The sequence below is a fragment of the Pogoniulus pusillus genome, chromosome 37, assembly GCF_015220805.1.
Source record: "Pogoniulus pusillus isolate bPogPus1 chromosome 37, bPogPus1.pri, whole genome shotgun sequence".
In the NCBI taxonomy this organism is placed as follows: domain Eukaryota; kingdom Metazoa; phylum Chordata; class Aves; order Piciformes; family Lybiidae; genus Pogoniulus; species Pogoniulus pusillus.
Genome location: NC_087300.1, coordinates 2,239,625 through 2,267,172, shown reverse-complemented (window position 1 = coordinate 2,267,172; position 27,548 = coordinate 2,239,625). Strand labels below are relative to the sequence as shown.

Below are 27,548 nucleotides of genomic sequence, written 5' to 3'. Positions count from 1 at the left end.
GCTTTTTAATCCCTTCCGAACCGTTTCACTCCAGCACCATAGGAAGGATGTGGAGAGGGGAAGATGGAATGAAAACAGCCCCCTGGCTGTGCCCACACTGTCCCTGCAATGAGATGACAAAGCTGGGGCTCACGGGGAGTGGGGGGGGGGGGAACCGAATCGAGGACCCCTGGCAGCCCTGTCCTGGTTCCTGACACGCTGGTTGCAGCGGGGGGAAGGTCCTCCCCACGGTGGTGTCAAGGGGAGGGCCCCCACGCAGTGACATCGAGGTGTGGGTGTCCTCCCCGGTGGCATCAGGGGATCAAAGGAAGGCTTTGCCTCTATGGTGTCGGCAAGGAAGGAGTCCTCCCCCGCGGTGGCATCGAGGGCCCCCCCTCTGCTGGCACCAAGGCGAGGATCCCCCAGGACCAAGTGGAGGCTCCCCCCGGCAGCGGCTTCACGGGGAGGGTTCCCCCCCCCGGGATCAAGGGGAGGGTCGGTCCCGGTGACATCAAGGGGAGGGTCCTCGCACAGGACACCCCCCCACACCCCCGGCCACCGGGGCCACCTGCGGGGCGGGGCCCGGTGTGGGCGGAGCCTCCCCCAGCCCGGCCCCGCCCCGCAGAAACTTTCCGTCGGCGCCGGGCGCTCGGAGAGCGGGAGCCCGGAGGAACCGGGGGGTGGGGGCGGACCGGCGGCTGCTAACCGGAGCCGGGCGGGCCCGGCCCTATGGGCAGCGGCTGCCGGCTGTGCGGGGCGGTGCGGGGCGCTGCCCGCCGCGGCCATGTCCGCCGATCCTGCACCTGCGCCGGGAGGCGAACGGGAACCGGAGCGGGGCGGTGGTTCGGAGGCGGCAGTAACAGCGTCCCCACCACGGCGGAAAAAGACCAGGGTCGGGTCCCTGCGCAGGGCTTTCAGCTGGCTCCGGGGCCGGCGGCGGCGGCGGAAGGGCGGCAGCTCCTCGGGAGAGGCGGAGGAACGAGGTGAGGGGCCAGAGGGGGGCGGCAGCGGAGGGGAGGGGTGGCTGGGGAGGTGGGCAAGAAGGGGTCGGGGTGATGGGTGAGGACATGGCTGTGGAGCAGTTAGGGTGGTGGCAAAGGAGCAGTCAGGGTGGGGGCCATGGTGGGGACCAAGCAGGGTTTGAGACTGAGGCCATGGTGGTGGCCAAGGAAGCGGCCAAGAAGGAGCTGGGGCAGTAGCCAGGGAGTGGTTGGAGTGATGGCCAAGGAGCAGTCAAGGTGGTGGCCATGGAGCAATTGGGGGGGTGGTCAAGGAGCAGTTAGGGTGGTGGTTGTGGTGGTGGTCGTGGAGGAGTCAGGATGATGGTCAAGGATCGGTTGGGGTGGTGGCCATGGGGCTGGGCAAGGAGTGGTTGGAGTGGTGACCAAGCAGCAGCCAGAGTGGCAGGCAGGATAGTGGGCAACAAACAGTCAGGGTGGTGGGTAAAGAGGTGTCAGCATGATGGGCAAGGAGTGACTCGAGTGGCCACTTTGGTGGTGGCCAAGGAGGGGTCAGGGTGGGGGCAGTGAAGGGCTCAAGATGGTGGCTGAAGAGAGGTTATGTCAATGGCCAAGGAGGAGTCACAGTGGTGACTGTAGAGGCATCCAAGGAGAGCTCAAGGTGGTGCCATGGAGGCGGCAAAGTAAAGGTCACAGTGGTGGCCAAAGAAGGGTGGAGGTGCTGGCCGTAGTGCCAGCGGCTGAAGCAGTTGGTGGCCGTGGTGGTGGCCGTGGGGACCGCACTGGCCACGGTGGCCGCTGCCGTGGCAGCAGCAGGCAGGATCCGGCAGTCCCTGGTGCAATCTCGCCCCTGCCCCGAGGGCTGGTGCCGGTTCACTGGGTAGGTTCTCTCTCCGCTGAGTCAGAAGGTCACTGGGGCTGAGGGAAAACCTGGAGGGATGCCAACCACTGCTGCCTCCTTCTCCTCCTCCTCCTCCTTTACCTGGGCAGGGTGTTTGCATGCTGCAGGTGTGGCCCTTCCTGTCCTAGATATGGTCCTCACCCCGACCAGTTTGCTGGGTGCTACCTCCATAGCCCGGCCACGTCCCTGCCACCCTCAACCAGGACAACCCTGCAGCAGAAGGCGCTGTAAGTGCCCTCTCTTTGCTGCCCTGGGGCTGTGTTACAGGGATCCGTGGGCTCAGCCCGGCCTCCCGTGGGCTGAGACCTTCAGCAGAGCGACGGCTGGTGGCGTGTCTGGTCATGCTCCCCTCCTGGCTGCGCTTCTTTCGCAGCAGTAGGTGTCCCAGCCAGGCAGCGATCACTGGAGGAGTCGCCCTGTGCAGCAGAGGTTCCCTCAGCCCCTGCTCCTCTGCGCTCCTGGGGACGCTGTCTGTGTCACACCACTGCCCTCTTCGCAGGGCACCTCCAGCGGGGACGTCGGCAGGCTTTTGCCAAGGGAGAGGCTGCTTCTGCGCCGCCCTAAAGCAACAGGATGCCATCACCTGCCACTTTCTCCCTGGGTTTGCCCCAGGGAGCGAAGTTGCAGGCTCCCAGGGCTGAGCGCAGAGGTGGTTACTGCTTGGAGAAGCCGAGGGAGATCTGAGATAGCAGAGGAGCGGCCGTGGCAAGGCGAAAGGGTCTTGGCTGGGAGGCTGAGCCCTCTGCTCAGCTGGACCTCTGGATGCTGCCGGTGCCTCCCTCCCCGCTCGCTGTGCGTGGACGCCGCTGCCACGGCCCGGCGCTGAAACCTGAGCAGAAAAAACGAGCTGTGCTGGAGCATGTGATGTTCCTCCTCCTCGCAGCAGCAGGAACGCCCCCGGCAGCTCTGCCAGACCTTTTTTCCCTCTGTTTCCTTAAAAATACTTTCCTAAAGTTCTCACGTTCAGCAGCTAATCCTCCTAATGCAAAGTCGCTGCCCGGCAGGGTTGCAGCTTGGGGATCTCCAGCCCACTGGCTGCACCGAGGCAAATTGTTGTCACCTTGGCACTCCTGGGATCAGAATTGTAGAGTAGCTTTGGTTGGAAAAAGCCTCTGAGATCATCCAGTCCAACCATCAGCCCACACCACCGTGGCCACTAAACTGTGGCCCAAAGTGCTATGCCCACAGGTTTCTTGAGCACCTCCAGGGATGGGGACTCCACCACCACCTCCCTGGGCAGCCTGTTCTGATCCCTGACCGCTCCTGCAGTAAAGAAATGTTTCCTCATCTCCAACCTAACCCTCCCCTGGCACAATTTCAGGCCATTTCCTGTCATTCTATCACCTGATATTAGGGAGAAGAGCCCAACCCCCACCTGGCTCCAGCCTCCTTTCAGGGAGCTAGAGAGAGCCAGAAGGTCTCTCCTCGGCCTCCTCTTCTCCAGGCTGAACACCCTCAGCTGCCCCTCCCCAGCCCAGACTCTTCCCCAGCTTTGCTGCCCTTCTCTGGACCTGCTCCATCCTCTCAATGTCTAAATTCAGTGAGAGATCCCTGTGAGAGCTGCCCCCAGTGCCCACTGCCCGCAGTCCATACTGGTGAGGGAGAGCCTGTGCAGTGCCACATCCACCCAAGAGGTGCAGGACCCAGGGGCAGTGGGTGGAAGTTGAGGCACAGAAGGTTCCATGTGAACTTGAGGAAGAATTTTTCCCCTGTGAGGGTGACAGAGCACTGAAACAGACTGCCCAGAGGGGTTGTGGAGTCTCCCTCTCTGGAGAGATTCAAGACCCATCTGGATGTGTTCCAGTGTGATCTGCTCTGGCAGGGGGCTGGACCAGATGATCTTTGGAGGTCCCTACCAGCCCCTGACGTTCTGTGATGCTATGACCCTTCCCTTCAGGGCCATGTTGGCAGCCCATGGCATCCTGCTTGGCCATGCATAAGAGCAGGAGGTGCCACATTCCACCACACGTTGAATCCACGTGGATGTGCCATGGCTGCAGCTTGTGTACGGGATTGAATCACTCTCCCTGCACACTTCCAGCCGGGAACCCCACCCTGCCTCACCGCCTCCGGCCCAGCAGGCGCTGAGGTTCCCAGCATCCTTCCCCACGAGATGGGGGATAACACTCCCCAGTGCCTCCAGCTGCACTTTGGGTTGAGCTGTGGAAGTGGAAGGAGCCTTGGCTCGGGCAGCACCCAGCGCCGGCTGCTTTCTGAGGGTGGCTGCAGAGCTGTGCGGCATCAGCCGCTGCTTCGTGCAGCTCTGACCTGCCCTGGGGCTGCATTGGCCTCGCCGACACCGCTGAGCTGCGGCAGGAGCTGGCTGAGCCCTGCCCCAGCTGGGAATTTTTCCAAACATCAGCTGGGAGCTGTGCGAGGGGGAGAGGGGAGAAGCTTCGGCAGCTCCTTGTGGGCTCTGAGTGCCCTCAGCTTTCCTGCCGTGGCTGCGTGGTGCTGGGGAGTGGCTTGGATCGAGCCCACGAACCAGCAGCTCTCATTATCCTGCTGGTGGCTTTGGGCATGGAGCGGAGCCAGGGCACATCTGACCATTCCCAGTGCATCCCAGGTGTGGGAAGGGGCTGTGCAGGGTCTCTGGATGGCTGTGGCAGGGGGAAGCTGTCCTGCCAAGGCACAGGTCAGGACCAGGTTGCCTCAGCCTGGGCATCTGCCCATCCACGAGCCGGGTGCTGGCGAGGTCAGAATTGCTCGGCACTGAAATCACGGCAGCAGGAGGATGAAGGCATTTCCAGCTTGGATCAAACTCGTGGGGCTGGACAATCAGAAATCCCATCTCTGGCCACCCAAACAGCTGAGCTGTGTAGAGGACAGGCACAGTAATCCTGCTCATGGGCCAGCTCAGGCCACCTCTCTGTGGAGGATCACCAGTGGCTTTATGCTATCCCAGCTGGAAGCTGAGTCCTTTCCCATCTCCCAGCTGGACGCTTTGCCCTCTTTGGGCCCTGCTGGCTGCAACATTCCCTTTGTCTGTTGGGGCAACTCTTTGCCACAAGATAATTCCTGCTGCGAGCCGGAACGCCCTGTCCCGGGCACGCAGAGGCTGCCAGGTGCTGCCAGCCCTGGGCTGTGTCACCTGTACACAGCTTGTTCGTGCACCTCCGTGGCCCCCATCCTATCCCAGCACCTCAGGATTCCCAAGTGTCTTTAGTTCCACAATAACCTTTGGAGAGGCAGAGGAGTAGTTAACTTGTGTGGTGGGAAGCCAGGTGGGGGGAGTGGCTGTAGCGAGGGTCTGAGGAGGGACCGAGGTGCTCAGCCAGCTCTGCTCTGCTCCGTGGGGCTGCTTTTTCCCGCTGGAAGGTGGAAAGCTGAAAGCTTTTCCTTCTCCCCTGTGAGCCCCACGCTGCAAGCAGCCTGTTGACCCTCAGCAGTGTGGCAGGACCGAGCTGCTCCCACTCCCTGAGCTCCCCACGCTGGGGTCCTGCTGCTTCTGAAGGGGGTTTTAGTCTGAGGGGTTTTATTTTTTGGGCCACTGCTTTACCCCAGGTTCCACAATATTCTTCTTAACTCCCTGATGAAGTGAAGGAGTTGATGGTCCAGAAATGTTAAATTAGGGTTGACTTTGTTTTGTTTCTTTTTGCCTTCTTGGTGCAGTTTAGTCTGGCAGCAGCAGATTTCCTGATTAGGGGGTGGGGGGTACTGAGATGTTAAAAGGGAAGCTTTAAATGCACACAGCTGCTGGACTCGTGGGATGAGAGGCAACAGATTTCAGCTGGGAGAGAGGGGATTTAGGCTGGAGATCAGGAAGAAATTCTTTCCAGTGAGGGTGGGGGAGACACTGGCACAGGTTGAGGGTGGTGGGACACTGGCACAGGTTGAGGGTGGTGAGACACTGGCACAGGTTGCCCAGGGAGGTTGTGGAGCACAGAAGCACCCAATGTGATCAAAGATCACATTGGGTGCTTCTGTGCTCCACAACCTCCCTGGAGGTGTTCAAGACCAGATTGGATGAGGCCTTGAGCAACCTGGGCTTGTGGGAGGTGTCCCTGGATTGGAACTGGCTGAGCTTTAAGGTCCCTTCCAACCCAAAGCAGTTGAGGATTCTATGGCATAACATCAACAAGTGCATTGCTGAAAACAGTGCAGGGGGTGACTTTGGTGTGTTCATGGTCAACAGTGCTGTGGTGGGGACCTTGCTGATGGCATCAGGCTCCATGCCACGGGGCTGTGTTGCTCTGATATTTGAGATGTGAGATCTCCCTCAACAGTTGATGTCTTTCATCCTCTGCAGGTGGATTGGAGGTTAGGGAAGAACATTCTTTGCTGTAAGAGTGGTCAGGCACTGGAACAGGCTGCCCGGAGGGGGGGTGGGGGTGGTGGTGGAGTCACCACCCATGGAGGTTCTCAAACACTGTAGTAGTGCTCAAACACATGTGTAGACATGGCACTGTGGGCTGTGGTTTGGTGGGTATGGTGGTGCTGGGTTGATGGTTGGACTTGATGATCTTAGAGAGCTTTTTCAACCTTTGTAGAATCAGGGTAGGAAGGGACCACAAAGATCATCCAGTTGCAACCCTCTTGCCTCTAGAGCAAGCTGCCCACAGCCCCATCCAGCCTGCCCTTAAACACCTCCAGGGATGGGACCTCAACCACCTGGGCAACCCACTCCAGGCTCTCACCACTCTCATGGTGAAGAACTTCTTTCTCACCTCCAGGCTGACTCTCTCCACCTCCAGCTTTGCTCTGTTCCTCCCAGTCCTGGCACTCCTTGATAGCCTAGAAAGTCCCTCCCCAGCTTTTTTGTAGGCCTCCTTCAGATACTAGAAGGCCACAATAATTATAGTTCCATGTGGTTTGGTGTCAACCCAGGGTTTGGGGTTTAGTCCTGAGCTCCTCAGCTGCAAGGAAGGAGGAGAGGAGCAGGCAGCAGGCGCTGGGCAGCAGCAGGATTGTTCCCGTGCGTGCGTGGGAATGAGTTTGCTAACCTGCAAGAAGGCAGAGGGTGGCACTCCAGCAAATGTGAGCAGCAGGAATCCCCTGGCCTGGCCTGGCAGTGGGTGAACAAAGAGAGGTGTGTCTGCAACCACAGCGATTCCACCTGGAGACAAGTGGGGGAACGGCTCCCGCGAATAACCTTCCACCAGAGCCGATAAAACTATTTCGCCAGGCTCATATTTCTCTGCAGAAGGAAGCTCTGATTTCATAAGACAATATCATCATTGACTTTGACTCTGGCAGTGATGGGAACAGAAGCCGTTGGGAGGTGAAGAGCTGAGCAACCATCAAGTGAAAAAGCATTTCCCTGCCAAGCAGGAGCCGGAGCCTGGGTTGGTCCCTGTGAGCTCCTGCTGTGTGTGGAGGAAAAATGCTTTGAGCCAGAGCAAGGAGCTGAGCTCCTTCTGCTGCTGGGGCTGGAGCTGTCATCAGCAAGAGGCAGCCTGGACTTCAGCTTGAGCAGGAAATCATTTAAGCCCCTTCTGGTTATGTATTTCTGTTAATGATTGGGGATCTCAAGTGGGGTTTTGGTGTTACCTTTGCCTCGCTGAGCTTTACTTCCCCGTGAAGGGAACAAGGGCTGAATTCCTTTCTCATTCAGGCAGCTCAACTCCCACTTGGTGTTTGCTTGCTGATGGGATCAGGTTTAGAAAGCACCGGGGATGGTGGATGGAGCACGGGGAGGGGTGGATGGAGCACTAGGAAGGATGGATCCTCCCTCTGTGCCAGGGCAGAGGGATCCCCGGTGCCCTGTGCTCAGGCTGGCTGTTCTGACCGAGGCAGTAAGTGACCTGGAGACTATCAGATGTGCTTGGAGCAGTCATGCCGTGGTGGCAAGATCTGTATCTCATGAACCACTCCCCCCCCCTTCCCTTTGCTTCTTACTAGAGTCCTCTCAATGAGTAAGCCCAAGGGGTTCTGGCCCAGAGAGTACTGGAGGCAGCATCTCCTGCCCCCAGTTCCTCATTCTCACTGTCTGCTCCACAATTGTCCCTCCCAGCATGCCTGCCATGCTGGCAATGAGGTGCCAGGGAAGCTGCCCCCTCTTCTGCCAGGCTTTGCAAGCAGATTCATGGATGCAGCAGTTCCAGCCCAGGTCTGGCCTGAAGGGTGAGAGTAGCTGAGTGGCCACGGCTCTGAGAGGGCTTTGCGTCCCAAAGCAGCAAGGACACATTAAAGAGGAGGCTGCTGGACCTGCCCGTGCTGCTCTCAGCAGCCTCCCAGCCAGGGCTTTGCTGAGTTTTGAGGGTGAGCTCCCTCTTGGAGCTCCCTCAGCACCTCCAAGTCTGTGGAATGTTGCGGCTGGGGGCGGTGAAGCTGCGGTGCTGGCGGTGGCTGTGTCCCTGAGGCAGGTGCTGGCACGGAGGGCATCTGTTTTGGGAGTGGAGGGGGAAGTGTCTTGCTTTATCTAGGGCAGTGTTGCAGGCTCCAGCCTCTCTTCTTGCAGGGAGAGAAATGAAAGCTCTCCACTGGGAAAGCTGCTGCGTGGGCTTGCAGGGGAGCTCCCCGTGTCACCGGGGAGGGGGAATGCAGTGGCCACAAGGGCTCCATGCATCCCCTTTTGGAGCCACTGTCATGGGATCATAGAATCATTCTTGGTTGGAAAAGATCTTTGAGATCATCAAGTCCAACCCTTAACCCAGCACTGCCAGGCCACCACTAAACCATGTCCCTCAGCATCACATCTGCACAGCTCTGAGAACCCTGCAGGGATGAGGACCCCACCACTGCCCTGGGCAGCCTGGGCCAGGCCTTCACAACCCTTTTAGGGTAAAAATTGTTTTTCAATGTCTGACCTAATTGTGCCCTGATGCTGCTTGAGCCTGTTTCCTCTCATCTTATCACTTGTTCCTTGGAAGAAGAACCTGACCTCCACCTTGCTCCAACCTCCTTTCAGGGAGCTGTAGCGATCCAAAAGGTCTCCTCTCAGCCTCATTTTCTCCAGGCTGAGCACCCCCAGTTCCCAAACACATATCCCAGGGAGGTCCAGGAGGTGCTGGGCAGCAGGAGGAAGCCCTGTCTCAGGCTGGAGATGCCCCTGGCTGACCTGACTCCTACAGCCCAGGGAGAAAAATCACCTCTCCAAATCACTGGGCAGAGAGCTCTGACCCACTGCACTTGTGACCATGGCCTTGTTTGATCCCAGCTGCCCCGAGCTGGAAAGGCTGTGCCTTGATCTGGCTACAGCCACTAATGGCAAACAGGGAATAGTTTCACCCCAGACCCCCATTCCCTTAGCAGCTCTCACAGCAGACGAGGCACAGGCGCACTGGTGCAGCCACCTCGGTGCCAGGCACCCTGCGTGGGGCACAGGTTGGTCTCTGCCCAGCTGTGTGTGCCTTTTGGGCAGCAAACCAAGCTGCTGAGGACTGGAACCATCACAATTTCCATTGCAGGGAAGGAGACTGAAGTCCAAAGATTAATTTCTTGCTGATCACCTTGGGAGAGGTCAGGACAAAGCTGTTGTTTGATCTTTACTTGTTTTTAATAATAACAACAATAGTTACTACTATTTTTTTCACCACCTCCCCAGTGTTGTGCCTTTCCCACCAAACTCTCCTTCCTCTTTATCCCAATCGTTGATGAATCACCTAAGGAACATAAACACTGCCAGCAGGAATTGCCCACTGCCTGGCTGGCTGACCCTTCCCTGCCCTCACAGCATTTCATGTTCTAATTAAACATCAGGAGGCAAAGGCAGGCTTTGGAGGGGGCAGGCTGGGGAGCCTGGGTCAGAACGGGCAGTGGTGGTGAGGCTTGTCCCTGTGGTGTGGGCAGCTGTCTGAGCAGTGCTGCCCTTGCCCCAGGCTGCCCCTCCCCATGTCACTGCTTGCCAAACCCACCTGCAGCTGCAGGAGCAGGGAGAAGCTGGGGTCCACCGAAGGAGAGCACGGGAAAGAGGTGCCAGCAGTGTGGGGTGGCATAAACGCAGATGCCCTCCTTGTTCACACAGCTGTGACTTGCCCCAGAGCCAGGAGTGACCGTGGGGAGGGTGGCAGGGGATTACCATCCACCTATGGGCATGTAGGTGCTCGCCTTGAGGTTGGGCAACAGCTGGCTCCTTGGCACTGTGCTGCAGCCTCGTAAATCCTGTGCCAGCCTTGGCTGAGCTGTGCCAGGCTTGGCTGGGATGTCTTCATGGCGCTGGGACCCCCCCCTCCCCTAAAACCTGGGATGGGGGAGGGGGTTGTGTCGCAGGCTCACTTGTTGACGGGCAGGACTGGGGAGGGCTCAGTGGAGCGCAGCAAACCCTGGGGGCGGTGGGAGCAGGGCTGGGGGCGAGCACAGTGCCCAGCTTGTGCCAGGGTTTGGGGACGCTCGGGGGGCACGAGGGTCTCCCTCTTCCCGCTCAGCTTTCCTGTGGCACCCACGCGTGCCTGCCGGAGGGATGGGGCTGGGAGGGTGCCCTGAGATCCGAGGGATGATTCCGGCAGGCTCCTCCTCTCTCTGCCTGTACCATTGGCTCCGGCACCGCCGCCTGCCAGAGCTGAGCTCCGCCGAGGCTGGAGGGGATGGGAGCTGGCGGTTGAGAGAAGCCATCCTCGTCTCCCGTGGCCACCGGGGGCCACGCCGGAGCCCGTTCGGCTCCGCCATGTAGCGTCCCGGCCTCCTCCACCCGGCCGCGGTGGAGGGCGAGAGCGGCCGCATGGGCAACGCGCACCGCAAGAGGAGCCCGGGGGGCGTCAAGGCCGGACCCGCATGGCCCTTCGGCCGCGCCGCCAAGCCAGCGGCAGGTAGGAGCCGTGGGGGTGCCTGGGGAGGGCTCTCAGACGGTCCTGGCTCTATCTCCGGGGGGGGAAACTGCCGAGAAAGTTTCTCTCTCCCTACCGCGATGTGGGGCTGGGCAGCACCCGAGGTGCTGGGGGTGGAGACTTTGCTCTCTTCTGCTCCCCCTGAGGTGTGTGGGGGGGGGGCAGGATCAGAGCCTCTGGCTCCTTTTTGCCCTGGGGGGGAACCTCGGGCTGCGCCGACACGCTGGGAGCAGCTCTCCGGGGCTGCCCCGATGGGGACCATCTGCTGAGCTGTTACCAGTTCGGTTTCCAAGTGGCGTCCCAGCAGCCAGAGCAGGGAGCCGAGGCTGCTGCCGTCGCTTCGTTTTCCCCCGCTGCATCCCTCGTAGGAGTGTGTCTGGGGTGGGGGGCTTGCAGAGGGCATCCCGCTGCTCCCTGCCTGCACAGCTCACCCACCCTGTCTGTCTGTCTGTCCCTGCACCCAGTGCTCTGCTGCTTTATGCTCCAGCTCCATGGATGCAGCTGTAAAGCTCAGGAGGAGGCATGGGGATGGGAGGGAACTTTTGTTTGGGGAAGAGGAGGAGGGGAAAGGCTCCCAGGTCAGCCTGGACTCGCATATTGAACCGTCAGCCCCGCGGAGTGCCTGGTCCTGACCAGCTGCCTCCACAGTTTTGGTTCCTCAGTCAGAGTAGGACGATATGTGAGGAAGGTCCCTCCCAGTAACATTGCCCTCAGCCCAGGGCTGCCCTGCTGCTGTTGTTAAGCTGTCCCTACCTGTCCCTGAGTCAGGGAGGGGACTTGAAGGCTGCATGGGCAGAGGGCTGGGAGTGGTACCGTGGGCTTAGCAGGTCTGGGTAGTTCTCTTCTGCCAGCCCTGTGGGATCCCCATCTCCAGCATCCCTCCTGGCCCTCCTGCTTCTCCCTGTCTTTGCTGTCAGCAGAGCTCTCCACAGAGTAAACAGGGTCTGGAGTCAGCTCCTCACAGGTTTTTAGGGAGTGACCATGCCAAGTGAAACAGCGCAAAGTGGTGGGGGGGCAGGGAGGGGAGGCTCTGCAAGTGCAGGGGGAGAGGGATGCCAGAATTCCCTGACCAGCAGCATCCACTTGGCACTCGGGGAAACTGAGGCAGGAGTGGTTGTGTCAGTCAGCCGTGGCTGTGCAGGGATGGCATCTCCTCCACTGCAGCCTCTCTCTCCACCATCTACCTTTCCTCACTGCCTGGCTGCAGTCTCCTCTTCACCCAAGTCATCCTCTCCTTGTGGTCTCAGGAAGAGCTTAGTGTCGTCAGCAGAAGGCTCCTGCTCTTCTCTAGCTCTGCTGGACGCTGTCCCTTTGCCTCTCCCTGGTGTAGGTGTCTGGGGTGAGCCTCACCCTGGAGACCTGCTTCACTGCCTCCTTGAGCATCCCTGCTGCTGTCCTCACCTTTTCCTTGTGCCATCCAAATCGACAACTCCATCCCCCTGCCAGGCTCGGGTGCTCTTTGCCAATCCGAACCAGGACCGTGGGGCTGCCACTGCTTCTGCCCTTTGCTGGGGGAAGCCCAGCTCCATTTCAGACACCTCGAGAAGGGCACAGCGCTGGGACCTCGCAAGAGAGAGGCTGGGCAGAGCCCGGGAGGCGAAGGCCGGCGCTGGGGCCGAAGGCCGTGGGGTGGAAGGTGCTGAGAAAACATGGGGCGAGTTGTGTTTGTTCTCTGCTGCGGCTCCATGGCAACGGTGCGGCGGCCACAAAGCGAAAGAATTTGCATTGTGTGGCTTCAGCGCTTCGGAGGGCGCAGCCGGGATCACGGGCTGGGGGCTGGGGGCTGGGTGTGCCAGCGCCCGCCGCCCGCGCTCCCGCCGCCGCTCTCGTCTCACCCGGACCCCCCGAGTGCTTCTGGCTTGCAGATCAGAGATGAATTGCGTCCTGTGGGCAACTGCACCGGCATCTCCCGGTTCTTATCTCTCTCTCCCAGCTGCTTGGAAGCCCCAGTCTGGCCCCGCTGTGCCCATTGCCGGCCAGGCAGGAGCGGGTAGGCACCAGCAGTTGCCTTTGTGCCTCTGCCATGTGCGGAGTGAGCTGGGCACCAGCTGCCTTGTGATGCTGAAGGGACAGGAGCCTGGCTGAGTGCTGCTGGGATCGCTCTACCTCCTGCAGGCAGCTGTCTGCACCCTGCTCCCTGCTGCCTTGCTCCCTGCTTGGACCTCCCCACTCTGCTTCAGCAGCGCCAAACCCATCCCCGTGCTGGAGCGGGGCCTGACTTGCTCAGGGACGTGTCCCCTGCCTCTCCTGCCCGGGTTTGTCTGCGGTGGGAGATGCCGGAGATGGTCCTTGAGCAGCAGGGAGACTGAATTCTCTTATCACCCTCTTATCGGGATGGGCCCCGCCGGGCCCTGCTGAGTCAGGGTGGAGGAACGTGGCAGCCAGCCAGGCTGCACCCCGCAGAGGCACTGTGGATGTGGCTGCCGCCGGCGCGGGGCTCCCTGGGTGCGGGATTTCCCTGGCACCCACATCCCCTGGCACCCATGTCCACGTTGGTGGGCGCTGCTGGGCCGGCTTTAGGGAGAAAACACCCCAGGAGGAGGCAGATCTGGAGTGAGGCTCCCTGGCAGCGGGCAGCAGTGCCCACCTTAGCCGGGTGACTTGCAGTGAAGCCCCTTGGCAGCCCTGGCTCTCGCTGCGGAGCTCCAGGGTGGGCTGAGCAGAGTTGGGCGTCTTTTTCCTTCGCAGCTGCTCTTGGTGCCAGCCCCACGCTGGGCCGGCTCCGCAAACAGCCGGGGGAGGGGGCAGATAAGGGCAGGGCCCACCCTGCCGTGCCGAGATTTACACAGCCCTCGCCAGGCACCACCAGCCCAGCCTCGCCGGCCTCGCCTGCGGCATCCCGCTGCTGCCTGGCAGGGCTCAGCCCTGCCCGCTGCCTGCTCCTGCTCCCGGAGCAGGGGAGGAGGTGATCTGCTGGTGTCCCGGGCAGGCAGCTGCCTCCAGCGCTCAGCCCCGACATGCCGGGCCGTGCCCGCTTGGCAGACATGCCAACACCAAGAGGCAAGGATGGGACCTGCCTTCGCGCTGCTGGTTGTGCCCCCTACACCGTTTCTGGTGGCATCTCCGGCTCCACCTGACAGCTCCTCTCCTGCCCTGGCCCTGCGTTGCTGCCTGCGTTCATCTCGATCCCTTTGCTGAAGGATCAGCAGCTCCTCGGCGCGTCCTTGCCGCCTCCTGGCAGCACTGCCAAGCCTCCTGTGGGCAGGAGCGGGGTTGGGCGCTGCTCGCAGGACGGTGGATCCCGGCACGGCAGAACCTGCAAGGTCTTGTCCCTAATGCCTCTCCCGGACTTGCTCCTGCGTGGAGCCAGCTGCCTGCCGCGGCGGGCACGCCTGCCGTACCCAGCGCACCCCCGGTGCCCGGGCATGACGGCACGCGCCGCGGGGACGCAGCCAGCTCCTGGCACCGCGGCACGGAGCGGCTCAGCCGCCCTGCGTGGGGGGTAGAGGAGAGGACACCAAGGGAAGGTGAAGCAGGGCTGTAATAAAGCTGTGGACTTTGGCATAGCTCTGGGGAGAGGGAGGAGGTGCTGGTGGCCTGTCCTCGTCCGTGGGTGTCACCGGCGTCTCCTCCGTGGCTCCGTGTCGCTGTGCCCGCCGCCCTCTCTCCCGCCCTGTGCTCCCCATCTGGGCTGTTCCCGCCCGGATCCAGCTCCTGGCCTGGCAAGGCTGTTATTTACCTTCAAACCTGTTTGGTGGCTTCTCCGGGGAGTGTGGGGTGGAGATGTGGTGGGATGGAGGCTCTCTGGGCTGGATCAGGGGCTGGAGATAGGAAGGAGGCACAGTTGGGTGCTGCTGTGGTCCTGCCTCCCTCCATGGTGCTGGGACCCTCCCCGTGGGCTGCTGCCAGACCCTCACGGGGGTCTGTGGTAACAAGGAGCAGAAGACATGGGGTTTCACCACGCGGGCTGCCCGTGGGGCAGCAGCAAGGGCAGGCACAGCTCCTTGCACAACCCACCGGGGTCCTGCCACGACAGCAGCCGTGGCTGGAGGCAGCTGGCCGGGCTGGCTGGGTGATGCTTCTGCTCCAAGCAGGGTTTCGTCCTGCTCTGGCTCCTTTGGCCGTTGGCTCACCGAGCCGATTGCAGGACAGTTTTCTGTGCTGTGATTTAAAGGAAGGGGGCGGGGGCGGGGGGGGGGGGGGGGGAAGAACAACCCATCCAAGTTTGTTTTCCCATTTGGAATTAGTTTGAGTTCTGCCTCTGCGTGGGATGGTGTTTGAGCAGCCGAGCCAGCAGCGCCCATCGGGTCGGGTTTGTTTGCTTTCTGGAGATGTTTTCCTAGCAGAAGCAGCAGCCCCGAGGTGAGGCTGAGGGCAGGCTGCACCCCAGGCTGGCAGTGGGGGGCTGTGTGGCCCAAGCCACAGCAAATATTATTGTGCTCTTCTGCCTGAGGAGAGAGCATGGTCCTGTAGCATGTTCTGCTTGGAGACAGCATGGTCCTGCAGCATGTCCTGGAGCGTGCATTCTGTGCAGGGATAAGGGCTCAGGGAGTGAGCCAGACTGGGCTGGTTGCCTCCAGTGAGGCTGTGGCCAGCAGCCTGCCTCACCAGTGTAAAGAAAGAGTGGCATAGGTGAGTGCCAGGTCTTACTTGGGGCCGCAGAGGTGCCCAAGCAGAAGTGGTGGCCTCAGGGGAAAGGTGGACAGGCTCAGGCTCCTAAGGAGGCACTATCCCAGCAGCTGGGGAACTGGCCTTGGGAGAGGCTGATTTGGAGAGAGCAGAGGGGCTGGGCACTGGGACAGGGACTGGGCACTAGGGCAGAGGGGCAGGATGCAGGAGCAGAGCATAGAAGCTCTTGCACACGTGGCAGGGTCCACAGCTGTCTGCTCAGAGTCATGGAGCTCTTGGGGCTGAGGTTCGTGGTGCACCCCACTGGTGTCACTCAGGAGATGACTGCTGATTTGCTCCTCTCCTCTAAGGAACAGAGCAGTTCCTAAGCCTGAGTGCATGCCTGGGTGGTGCTGGCCCATGCCTGGGAGCAGGGTGGTGGGAAGGAGCCCTAAAGTGGTGGTAGAGCATCAACCCCATGGGGCAGGGAGTCTGTTCGCTGCTTTCTCACTGCACTGCACCTCCCTGGCTTCTGGGAGAAGGGAGGAGAGGTCTCCATCCCGCTGAGCAGGAGGATGCACACAGACAGGTTCTCTTCCCCTTCCTCCCCTGGGGACCTTGCAGCCCCCCCTCCTCCCCATTTTTCTCCGGTGAGTCAGTGGTGGTGGAAGGGGTGGGCAGGGAGCTGCTGCCTGTTCCCTGCCTTCTGCCGCAGGACCCGAGCAGGGAGGAGGCAAGTCGAGGCAGTGCCGTGAAGGCAGAGATGGATGTTTGCAGCTGAGTCTGGCCAAACCTGCTGCTTGCAGGAGGCACAGTCCTGGTGAGGAGGGGGGACAGGAGCCAGGGGTTTCTCCTCCATCTCTGCTGGAGTGAAGAGCAGCGTCACGGCTAAGCCAGCCCCAGGAGGGAGCTGGGCCAGCACCACATGCCACTTGCAGCATCACTGGTCTGGGGCTTTGCACCCCAGACATGTTCTTTTGGGGTCTCATCTCTGGTGTCTGCCTTGTGCAGCAATTCCCATTCCCACCCTTGTCCCTCTCTGCTGGCACAGAGTGGAGCAGGCAGAGCTGGTGTCTGGGGTTCCCTGCCCTTTCCTATCTATTTGTCTCACTGTGGGGATGCTTCGCTCCCTCCAAACCACCCCTGGCACCAGCAGTGGCAGCTACCAGCTCCGAGACAGGGTGGCCAGCCTTGAGAGAGTGCCCAGCCCCATGAAAGCCTCTGGCTTCCTCTCTGGAAGGATCCTGCTGCCACGTGCAGATGAGCCACGTGTGCCAGATCAGTGCTGGAGGGGACAGGGCGATGCAGGGTGGCTGGTGAGGAATGCACAAGGGACGGGATGCCAGCTCTGGCCAGGCATGTTGCTACCAGCACCAGCTGCAGCTGCAGCAGCTCCCTCAGCCCACCAAGACCTCCATCCTCTGCTGCAGGATCAGGCCTTTCTCCCTTCTGCCTTCCCCACCTTTTCCCACCCTCAGTTTCGGAGCTGGGACGAGGCCATCCAGGCAAGGAGGGCAAGGCAGTGGAGGCTGCAGGGAGTGGGAGGAGAGGCAGAGGTGGCTCTTCACACACTGCCAGGCTCCCTAGCCCATGGCACGAGGCTCTTCCACAGCCAGGCAATGATCCTGCCCTGGCTGGGTGGTGGCCTTGGTGCCCTGCCTGGATTATCGTTTGGGTGACTGCAGCCAGAAATGCTGAGCTCCTGCCAAGAGCCACAGAGGTGCCACACACAGGAGAGGGACACATCTCCACCAGCCAAAGACACTCTTGAGGTCCTTTGGGTCATTGCAGGTGATGGACCACGTTACAGGGAGGGTGAACTGGCACGAGCTGTCTGTTGGCACCTGGGAATGTCCTCACAGTGCCAGGAAGCAGCTTACATCAGCAGACCTGAGGGGCTGAAGCTCAAGCTGTGCCTGGGCCCTGGACTGGCAGTACAGGGAGGACTGTACCCTTTTACCCCAGAGTGCCACGTGAAGGGGTCCCAGCACAGGGAGGACTGTACCCTTTTACCCCAGAGTGCCACATGAAGGGGTCCCAGCACAGGGAGGACTCTACCTTTTCACTTATGGTGACCCACAGGTTCCATGTAAAGCTGTCCCAGACGCACCCCATCCATGTGGGCAGAACTGCCTGTGCCATCCTGGAGAGCTGGCTCACAGAATCATAGAGTGCACTGGGTTGGAAGGGACCCTTGAAGGTCATCCCAACCCCCCTGCAGTGAGCAGGGACATCTTTAACTAGACGAGCTCCTTCCCTGCTGAGCTGGCAGGGGCATCACTTCGGGCTGCGTTTGCCCACCATCAGCCATGCCCCTGGCTGGGGCTCGTGATGAGCTGCCCAGAGAGGAGCGGGCAGCGTTCAGCACTGCACGTGGCTGCCTGCTTTGTGCATCCTCAGCCCTTTAATTATGTCCCTTTTTTTCCACTTGTGCTGTGAAAAGAGCTGGGGAGCCTCTGCCCGCAGCCGCCGGCACCTTCTGGGTGAGCGTGTGGGCAGCAGGGCCGGGTGCTGAGCAGGGCAGGCAGGGTGCTGAGTTCCGTGTGGCAAGGGCTGCAGCTTCTGCTTGCTGTTAGGGGCACTGAGGAGATGCAGGGGAAGAAATCCTTGCAGCACCCAGAGCTGCCCAGCTGGAGGTGTCCTTTGCAAGGTCAAACCGTCCCTTGGGCTGCACCATGAGGTCTGGTGGGGTCCTTACTCTCTGCTGACTCTGTCTGCAGCCCAACCTCTGTCCTGCCACAATAAATGCTGGGCACAGCCTGTGGGGAGCTGGCAGGGCAGGAGGAGGAGGGTGTGACACGTTGGCTCCCAGCTGGCATGAGGATGGCCCTGCCCACTCAGAAAATACTGGGAGCTTGTCATCTTTGGGGGCAAAATACCCAGGGATGAGATGGAGCTCCCTGGATGCCCAGGACAGTGGTGGAGATCCCAGTCCTGGAGGGGTTTCAAAGCTGTGGAGGTGTGGTGCTGAGAGACACGGTTTAGTGGTGACCTGGCAGTGCTGGGTAAATGGTTGGACTTGATCTGAAAGGTCTCTTCCAACTGAAACCGTTCCGTGATGCCCTGAGGCATTGGCATTGGCACCTGCTCCAGATGGCACAGGGCTCCCCAGCACTCACCACCCCAGGAACACACAGCACCTCGTGAGGTGAGGACAGGTGGCTGTCAGTGCCACAGTCTGTGCCAGAGCCTGACTGCTGGCATTTCTGCCCCTTCCTCCTCGTGCCCCTGTGGCAGCAGCTGGAGCTACTGGTTAGACTGGTCTGAGGCTTCCTTCTTCCCCAGTGCTGCCAGCTCTTGTGACCGTGACGTAGCTGTGCTGGACGTCCTGTCCCTAAGGACAAATGCCCTTCAGCCCATGATGGGGCTCATGTCCCCTCGATATGGGCAGGAATAAGGGCTCTGGCAGGGCCGGGGGCGCTGCAGTGGGCACTGGGCATGGACGAGGAAAGGCAACGCTGGCACCATTGGCTGCGTTGTGCCATACCCCAAGGGTTGGTGCTTGCCAGAGGAAAAGCCTCCCAGCTTCTCCCAGTTGGCCACACTGGTGAGGAAGCTATCAACTGGTTTGCTGGGATGCTGTGCCCAGCAGGGAGCAGGCAAGGAGGGTCCTGGGGAGGGGGTCTCAGGAGTGCAAGGGGGAGGAGTTGGGGAAATGCTGGCCCTGAGCCCAGCAGAGGGGATCTCTGCCAGCCCTGCTGTACGTGGGAGGAGGCAGGAGGGCCGGGGGTGAGCGGGGAGGCCAGAGGAGGGGCCCCTGCTCTCCTCCCGTGGCTGAGGAGTGCGGTGGGCGCAGCTGGGGTTGTCCCCTCCTGCCACCGCGCAGCCGTCCGCGGGGTCAGGCTGCTCCCCGCACGCAGGCAGCTGAGCCGGAGCCTCTTCATCCAGCCGAGCATCCTCCCACCGTGCGGATGAGGACGGAGGGAGGGAGCTGGGGACCACCAGCGTCTGCCTTCCTGGCACACAACTGGGTGACAGCCCTCCCGGCACAGTAGGCAGAGCCTCTGCAGGGACCAGACCCTCTCCCCGGACACCATGGTGGTTTTCATGGGCAGGAACCTCTCCTCCTTTCTGGCTTTCTTCAAGAAGAAGGGTGAGTGAGCGGGAGGGAGGGAGGGAGCCTTGTCCTTACACTACCTCTGCTCGCCCGGACCCTCCTGCACACTACCAGGCACTCGCCCACCAGCTGTGGGCAGGGATAGGGGAGCTGCCATCCCAGGGGGAGGGCAGGGAAGGTCACCACAGCCCTGGCTTTGTCCGCCGGGAAACGAAGGGAATAAATCACTGCGCTGCCCCGGGCGGAAGGCGGCCGCGGACGTGCCAGGGCGCTGCCAAAACGGCGTAGGGGAAGGAGGACATTGCTGGTGGGGAGGGGGCTGTGAGTGACTTGGGTCCCTGCAGGGGCTCTGCCCCGGTGCAGGGGCACCCCCCTCTGCGCCATCCCCCGCTCTCCCGGCCCGGCCGTGCCCCCGGTGCCTGCTGGGCGTGCGGTGGGTGCCGGTGGAGCGGCGGCCGGTGCGGCGGCACGGCCATGGCGCGGCAGGGCGGGCGGCTCCATTGTTCCCAGCCTGCTCCTTTGTGTGCCGGAGCCGGAGCATGGCTGCCTGCCTGGGCTGGCCGGGAGGGGACAGGGGACGCTAGGAACAGGGGCTGGGTGCCTGGCGCCGGCGATGCTGAGCAGCAGGTGCCCAAGTCCCCAGGGTGCTGCTGCCAGCCCCACTGCTTTCCTGTGCTCGCCCCTCCCTTCCTCGGCTTCAAATTGTGTTTTGTTCCGGGCAGGAAGAGTTTGAGGCATCGCAGCAGGCAGCAGCATGCAGGCAGGGAGAAGGCAGGGCTGTGCCCGTGGCGTCTCGGCTGGGTGACTCCAGTGCAGCCCCCAGCAAGTGCCCTGAGCTGGTTACGGGCACCCTAGGGTGCTGCTGGTGGTTTGTGAGGAGGGAGCTGTAAAACAGAGCATGGAAGGTCCTGTGCTGGCTCTAACATCACCGATGGGGTCTGCAGCACCTAGGGGAGGTTCAGAGAGAGGATTTGGGTCCTCTGGGGTGTCTGTGCCTCCGTTTCCCTCATCTGGGCACAGGCTGAGTTCCTGCTGTTGGGGTGCTTTGCAAGGCCCGGGGATGATGCAACCCTCCGAGGGCGAAGTCACCACCGTTCTGTTGTCCTGTAACCACCCTCTCCCGGTGCTGCCCCTTCCCTGCTCAGCTGCCCGCAGCCCCCACGCCCCTTGCTGCCTCCTTTGCTGCTAAAGAAGGTGCTGGAGGAAACCTGCGCCGTGCCACGGAGCCAGCCTGACTCCAGCCCATCGACCGCCGGGGAGATGATGCCTCCCATGGCATTCCCAGTGCCCAGTCCGGCCATGAGCAGGATAACGTCATCCTGGAGCCGGTTGTCATCATCCTGTGGGTGGAGGGGCGTTCGGTGGGGGGCCCCCAGGCCGGCTGACCCCTCTGTGTCCGCAGGCGCTGCCAAGGGCGAGGCGGAGAAGCGGCTGAGCGTGCAGTACACGGCGGGCGAGGAATGCCCAGACAACGTCTTCTTCCCCAGCACCCGGCCCCCCCACCTGGAGGAGCTCCACAACCAGGCTCAGCAAGGACTCAAGTCCCTGCAGCACCACGGTAGGTGTCCCCAGCCCCAGGGTGGCCTTGGGGGACGCAGAGGAGGAGGGTACAGCTGCACAGCCTCAGCTCCTGGCTGGCCTGACGGGGTGGGCGGTGCAACGAGGCTGATCAGAGTCCAGTGCTGGGCTGGCAGTGGTGCCCAGGGGTTGTGCGGGGCAGCACTGCTGGGCTCAGCAGCTCTTTGGGTGGTTGGGGGGCTCCCCCAGCTCCCCCGGTGGGCTTTACCCCCTGCTTTCCCTCCACAGAGAAGCAGAAGCAGACCAAAAGTGCTTGGGACCACGGGGACACCAGCAGCCTCCAGGTGAGCCCTGTCCAGGAGATGGCACTGACCCACAGTGCTCTAGGGGTGCCCTGGGGTTGAGGTGGCACGGGATGGTCACTCTGTCCCCCTGGGTAGTGTTCAGGGGCTGGCAGTGGCCAGAGAACCAGCTGAGCATGCAGGACCGTGGCTGGGAGGTTTGGGGGGCAGGAAGGGTCTGTGTATCCCTCGGCGTTGTCACCTTTGCCCCATGACAAGCCACTGTCACTGTCCTCATTCCCAGCCTCAGCCTTGGCATGTCCTGCCCTGCCTTGTGGAGCTCTGTCTGGGAACCCCCACTGTGCCTGCACCCCTCTCTTGTCCTTCTCCTGCCTCTCTAGTGTCCCCTGGCAGCCCCCAGCGAGGTGAAGTGATGTGGTGGCAGGACAGGGACCGTCAGCCGTGTCCAGCCCTCGGCTGAGCTCCTCCCTGGCTGCTGACAGCACAAACTCTCATGCCCTTGGCTGAGCTGGGCTCTGCCTCGTCCCCGGGCTCTGACCCCACTGCCAGCACCTCACCCGCCCCTGTTTGCTCAAGCCACTGCCTCTGGCTGGCTCTCAGCCCCCTTAACCCCTTGGAAGCAGGGGGCCACCAGCCCCTGGGCAGGCAGGAGTGGCTTAGGGTGGCATGGCAGAGGAACTGGGTGGTGGCTCATTCTGATGTGGCTCATCCCAGACTCTGCCTGTGCCAGGAGATGCTCTGGAAGGACTGGGGGGGACACTTCAAGCTGTGCCTGTCATGGGGTTGTGCCGCTGGTGGTGCCCAGAGGAATATTCCCCTGCCTTGAGTCCCAGGTGTGGCCACGATGCTGCCTGCCTGTCCCAGCCCCACGCCCCTCTCCTGCCATGGCAGCCCTCCAGCCCCAGGCTCTGGGGCACAGCAGGGCTGGGCACAGCCTGAGACCATTCTGGGCTCGGTCTGGTGATGAGGCTGCTGAGCCCTTCAGATGCTCTGCAGCCAGCTGGACCCCGGCTCGCCTGCACTCCGGGGGGCTGCCAGGCCATCTGGGGTCCCTGGGGCTGCTCCCAGCCCCGCCGCTGGTGGGAGGACTCTGGATGCCGGTGTGGCTGACTCAGCCTTTGGCCCTCGGAGCAGCTTTTGTCTCTCGGCAGCGCTGGGCTGCGGAGTCAGTTTGCGGTGGAGAAGGGGCCTGGTGGGGGCCGGGGCAGCTCCGTCTTCCCCCCCCCGCCCCAGCCCGGGCTCGACCTGAACCCGCTCTCTGCCCACCCAGTCCTGCACATCCTCGGAGGATGACAGCCTGTCCCTCCGGAGCCGGGCGGCCTCCTGCGCCGCGGACAGCGCCTCTGAGGACGCCCTCTCCATCCGCTCCGAGATGATCCAGCGGAAAGGTGCCTGCCTGGGGGGGGGCTGTAGCGCTGGGGGGCGGGGTGCGAGCTGAAGGGGTGCGAGGAGGGGGGGCAGAGGCGCATGGTATAAAGCTGGGTTCAGCCTTGGCGTGGCCACGAGCCAGCATGGGGATGTGTTGGGGCCCCTGGGAGAAGAGAATAGCTCCGTCTGAGTCAGAGCGTTGGGGCGACGGACGGACAGACACCAGCTCCTCCCTGCTCAGGCTGTGCGGCTGCTTGGCAGCTGCTGGGGCCTCTCCGGGCTGTGCCAAGCACCTGAGCCCAGTTTGTGCTGGAGCATCTGTGCTGGGGACACTGGAGACACCCTGGCCACGGACCTGTGTCATGCCTGTTGCAGGTTCCACCTTCCGACCGCACGACTCCTTCCCCAAATCCTCAGAGAGGGCTGGCAAGAAGAGGAAGGACAGGAGGACAACGGTGCTGGGCATCCCCCAGCACGTCCAGAAGGAGCTGGGTGAGTGTCAGGCCGAAGGGGACATTTTTAGGGTACAGTCTTGTCATAGAATCATAGAATGGTTTAGGTTGGAAGGAACTTCAAAGGTCATCCAGTTCCAACGCCCTGCCATAGGCAGGGGCTCAGGCTCTGCCTCGTCTTGGTGCATCTGCCTTGGCTTGACTCTGGGTCTGTGTCTCCCTGCTCCCAGGTCTCCGGAACAGCCGAGAAGCCAAGGGGCACGCTGAGGTGGATGGGCGAGGGCAGATGGAGCGCGGGGGCAGCCAGGCAGGGCAGCCCCTGCTGAACGGTGGGCAGGTCCCTGGCGACGCTGTCCGCATCCCCACCATCGACGGCAAGCTGCAGCCGCTGGCTGTCCCCGGGGGGGCCCGCGTCTGCCTGGGAGCCTTGGAGGAGGCAGACGTGGCCCTGCAGAAGCACATCAACCGGGTTTACTACGACGACACGCTGCTGGGGAGGAAGACGGCGGCCAAGCTGTCACCCATGGTGAGGCCGAAGTCGCTGGCTGTGCCGGGCATGACCACCAACGCCAGCCCCCCGGAGCTGCTGAGCCCAGTCATGTCCATCTCGCCTCAGGGCACCTACATGTCTAAGATCATCCCCAACGCCATCCTGCCGCCCATGGTGGATGTGGTGGCGCTGACGCGCAGCAGCGTGCGGACGCTGAGCCGCTGCAGCCTGGTGTCCTCCAGCCCTGCCTCCGTGCGCTCCCTTGCCCGCTTCTCGGAGCGCAGCGCCCGCAGCCGTGAGCCCTCCTCCTCCAGCGACAACTGGAGCCACTCGCAGTCCACCGAGACCATCGTCTCCAACAGCTCCACCATCTCCTCCCAGGGTGGCTCCGACCGCCGGCAGCCCGAGGCGGGGCCGTGTGCCGAGGTGGATGCCTCAGCTCGCTCCGACGCCGACCAAGTCAGTGTCTACAGCTCTGTCAGCTTCGCCAGCTCCTGCTCCAAGCCTGTCACCAGCCCCACGCCTGCAGTGCCCGGGCTGCTGGCCGTGGGGAGCAGCAGCGGGCGGGCATCTCCCTCCTACAGCACAAGCAGCCAGGCTGAGGGCTCGGACACGGGCAGCCTGGCCAGCGAGCGCTCCTCCACCCGCAGCGTCTCCCTCAGGAAGATGAAGAAGCCTCCAGCTCCCCCCCGCAGGACCTACTCGCTGCACCAGAAGGCCGAGGGGGAGCCCAAAGTGCTGGGGCTGCCCCCCAAGCCTGACCGGCGGCCCCAACGGGAGACCTGGTCCCCACACCCCGAGCCCTTCAGCCCCACGGTTGAGGATGAGGTCTTCTCCCCATCATCACTGAGCGAGACCAGCAGCCTCCGCTCCGAGAGCCTGGCTGGGGCCAGCTCCCCCGAGCCCTTGCGGGGCAGCCCCGGGGTGACGGTGGTGCTGAGGGAGCCCCAGGCTCAGCCCAAGTGGAGCTGCCTCGATGGGTCTGACCGCACAATGTCCCCTTCCAGCGGCTACTCCAGCCAGAGTGGGACACCCACGCTGCCCACCAAGGGGCTGGGACCCCCAACGGTGTCCCCGGGCAGGGCTCAGCCCCAGAAGCTGGACCGGGTCTGCACCCTGCAGTCACCTGCGCTCTCTGTGTCCTCCTCCCTCACCTCCATCTCCTCCTCGGCCTCAGACCCAGCCCCCCCTGAGACTCTTCCCTGCCGCTCTGACCGGTTCATCATCCCCCCACACCCCAAGGTGCCTGCTCCCTTCTCTCCGCCACCCACCAAATCCCAGCAGCCCACGGCCCCCACTGGCCCCCTCCTCCCCTCGCCAGATCCACCAGTGCCCAGCGCTGCCTGCCAGGAGCCCTCGGCCAAGCCCAGTGGCAAGTCTCCACCACCATCACCGCCGCCTGCCTACCACCCGCCCCCCCCGCCGGCAAAGAAGATGGAGGGGAGCCCCCAGGCCACCAGCGAAGGCTCCACTGACACCGCCTGGCCCCCGCCGCCCCCGCCAGCTCCTGAGGAGCAAGACCTGTCCATGGCAGACTTCCCCCCTCCAGACGAAACCTACTTCTCCAGCCTGCCCGATGCTGCGCCAGCTCCGGCGGCCGGGCAGAAAGATGCACCGAGCCTGGGGGCTGCGTCTTCCTCCTTCTCAGCCGCCGTCACCTCCCGCAGCCAGCAGCCAGGCCCCCCGGCCGGGGCACCGCAGCCACCTGCCCTTGCTGGACCCCCTCCCGAGGCCGCCGTGCCCCCCCCGCCACCACCACCGCCACCACCACTTCCTCTCCCCCCTGCAGCAGCTTCGGCTCCACCGCCCCACACCAGCCTTAAGAAGGCGGCCAACAGCCCCCGGGCAGACCCCAAGAAGGAGCCGGCGTCGCGGAGCAAGAGCAGCCCGGTGCCCAAGGAGGATGCCAGCCTGCCCATCGTCACCCCCTCGCTGCTGCAGATGGTGCGGCTGCGCTCCGTCAGCGTGGAGCCGCCCGCCGGGGCCGGGGCCGGGGCCGAGGAGCGGCTGGCACCCCAAAAGCCTGTCCGCCGCTCCCTGTCCACGCGGCAGCCCCCTCCTGCCAAAGACTCGGTGCCTTCCAACCAGCTCCACCACGCCGTGCACCTCAAGGCTGCTGCCCTCTCCTCCGAGGAGGCTGCCGAGAAGCCGCCGCTGGGCGCCAGAGCGTCTCTGCCCGCTGCCGAGGGGGCCCCCGGCGATGGGCAGCTCTCCCCCAGGAACAAGTCGCCAGCCTCCACCGCCAGCTTCATCTTTGCCAAGAGCTCCAAGAAGCTGGTGATCGAGACGGCCTCGTCCCCCGAGGCCCAGGCTGACCTGAAGAGGAACTTGGTGGCCGAGCTGATGAATTTCTCCGGGCAGCGCTCGGCAGCCTCTGCTGCCACCCAGCAGGGCCCCGGCAAGCCACAAACTCACCGAAAGCCCGGCAAGGTCCCACCTCCAGTAGCCAAGAAGCCTTCACTTGGCCCGGGGCCGGCTCCTTCCTCTCTGAGCCCAAAGCCACCGGGGGCAGAGGCGCTGAGCTCCGCCGTGCCGGATGGGAAAGCCAAGGCAGTGCCAGCAGATGAGAGCAGGACTAAGAGCGAGGCAGGGACGGTGGCCTTGGGCATGGAGGGCAGGAGCACCACGGAGCCACCAGCTCAGAGCCCACAAGGTACGTGGGGTGAGGGCTCAGTTCAACCACACCGTGGGATGATGCCACTGCAGGTGCCTGGGCTCCTGAGCTAGGGCTTAGAATGGTGTTGGTTGGCAAAGCTCTTTAAGATCAGAGTCCCACCATTCTCTAACTCTGCCAAGCCTGGTGCCAAGCCATGGCCCTCAGCACCACAGCTCTGTGGCTTTTAAGCACCTCCAGGAATGGGGGTTCAGCCACCTCCCTGGGCAGCCTGTGCCAGTCTTCCCTTGCAGGGAAGAAGTTTCTTCTAATGCCCAACCTAAGTCTCCCCTGGTGCAACTTGAGGCCATTTTCTTCTTGCCCCATCACTTGTTCCTTGGGAGAGGAGACCAACTCCCACCTGGTTCCAACCTATGAGGGAGCTGTAGAGAGCCAGAAGGTCTCCCCTTGATGATGCTCCCAAGCTGTAGCCTCCCAGAGCACCACACAGACTGAGTTGGGGCTGGGGTGACACTGGGATGGCCAGGAGAGAGTGGCAATGAGGCAGCTGGGGGCAGGGCTGTGGGAGTTCAGGGTGGCTGATGGGCTTGGGGTGGCTGATGGACTTGGGGTGGCTGATGGGCTCTGGGTGGCTGATGGGCTTGGGGTGTCTGATAGTCCCTCCCCTCCTGCCTTGCAGATGGACGGGGTGAGACAGCCTGAAGGACAAAGCTGCAGGACTGATGCCCCCTTGGACAGGAATCCAAATCTCTCAGGGACCTGGGCAGGTCAATGGACGAGTGTGGAACTGGCAACTAACTTAATACAGGAAGCAAACAGCCTTAGCCTCCACGGCCTTGATGATATTTATGCAAAAATGGTGTTGGTTTCACTTTCCTAAGTACTACAGCTTTTATTTTGCCTTTTTTGTTTTGTTTTGTACTGGACTCGAGGCCTGTGCCCAGCACCACCTCCTCTCCCTGCCAGCTGCTGCTTGGTTTGTGCGTGCGGAGCAGAGCAGTGGGGCAGAGGTGGGTGGAGGCTGAGGGCACTGGAGCTGGAGCCCCTCTGCTCCCAGCCAGCAGGGCCCACGAGGGATCAAAGCACTTTGGACAAAGGAATGGGAAGGCTTCGGCCATGGCAGTGCCTGCGGGGCCACAGGCAGGAGCAGGATGGGATGGAGGAATCTGAGCCTCGGCTCTTGAGGGAAAGGCAAGAAGGGGATCTTGGCCAGCACCCATCTTGCCCACAGCAGCACAAGCTCTGGGCACTCACCCACTGGCCACAGGGTAAGCTTGGCTGCCCCATGAGCTGGGTGCCCAAGCCCTGGGCTCTGAGGGGAGAGCCTTGAGCTCCTGTTTCTGGAAAACCTTTTGGATTTCTCTGATTGTAAAGGAAGTAAAAACAAAAAGACTAATGATAACCAAACCAAACACCACCACCCGACCCAATCCAAAGCAACCAACCCTCTGCTGCTGAGTAGCTGCTCCAAGCTCTGTACCTGGCTGGTAAAAAAAACAATATGATGACCGAAGTGTGCTGCCTCCTGTGCTTCCTGGCCTTTGGCCACAGCCTTGCCACACGGTGCCAGCTGCCCTTTCCCAGCAGTGCCAGCCTCTGGGGCAGGCACAAACCCTGCCCAGAGTGGGCAGAGGGCTTGGGCAGCACTAGAACAC

General features: G+C 62.3%; 1 protein-coding gene across 3 annotated transcripts; it reads left to right on the top strand.

The window, feature by feature from the left end:
- The first annotated feature begins 727 nt into the window (after positions 1-727).
- Positions 728-27,406, top strand: NHSL3 (NHS like 3). 3 transcript variants are annotated; one of them, XM_064172935.1, is made up of 7 exons: positions 728-962; positions 20,552-20,707; positions 20,956-21,011; positions 22,240-22,357; positions 22,713-22,829; positions 23,020-25,932; positions 26,573-27,406. In XM_064172935.1, exons 1-7 carry the CDS (start codon positions 764-766, stop codon positions 26,593-26,595), a joined length of 3,582 nt encoding a protein of 1,193 aa, XP_064029005.1. In that variant the 5' UTR covers positions 728-763; the 3' UTR covers positions 26,596-27,406. The 3 variants fall into 3 exon arrangements, with proteins under 3 accessions (XP_064029005.1, XP_064029006.1, XP_064029007.1); XM_064172936.1 differs by lacking the exon at positions 728-962 and adding an exon at positions 10,295-10,526; XM_064172937.1 differs by lacking the exon at positions 728-962 and adding an exon at positions 19,023-19,185.
- Positions 27,407-27,548: the final 142 nt, after the last annotated feature.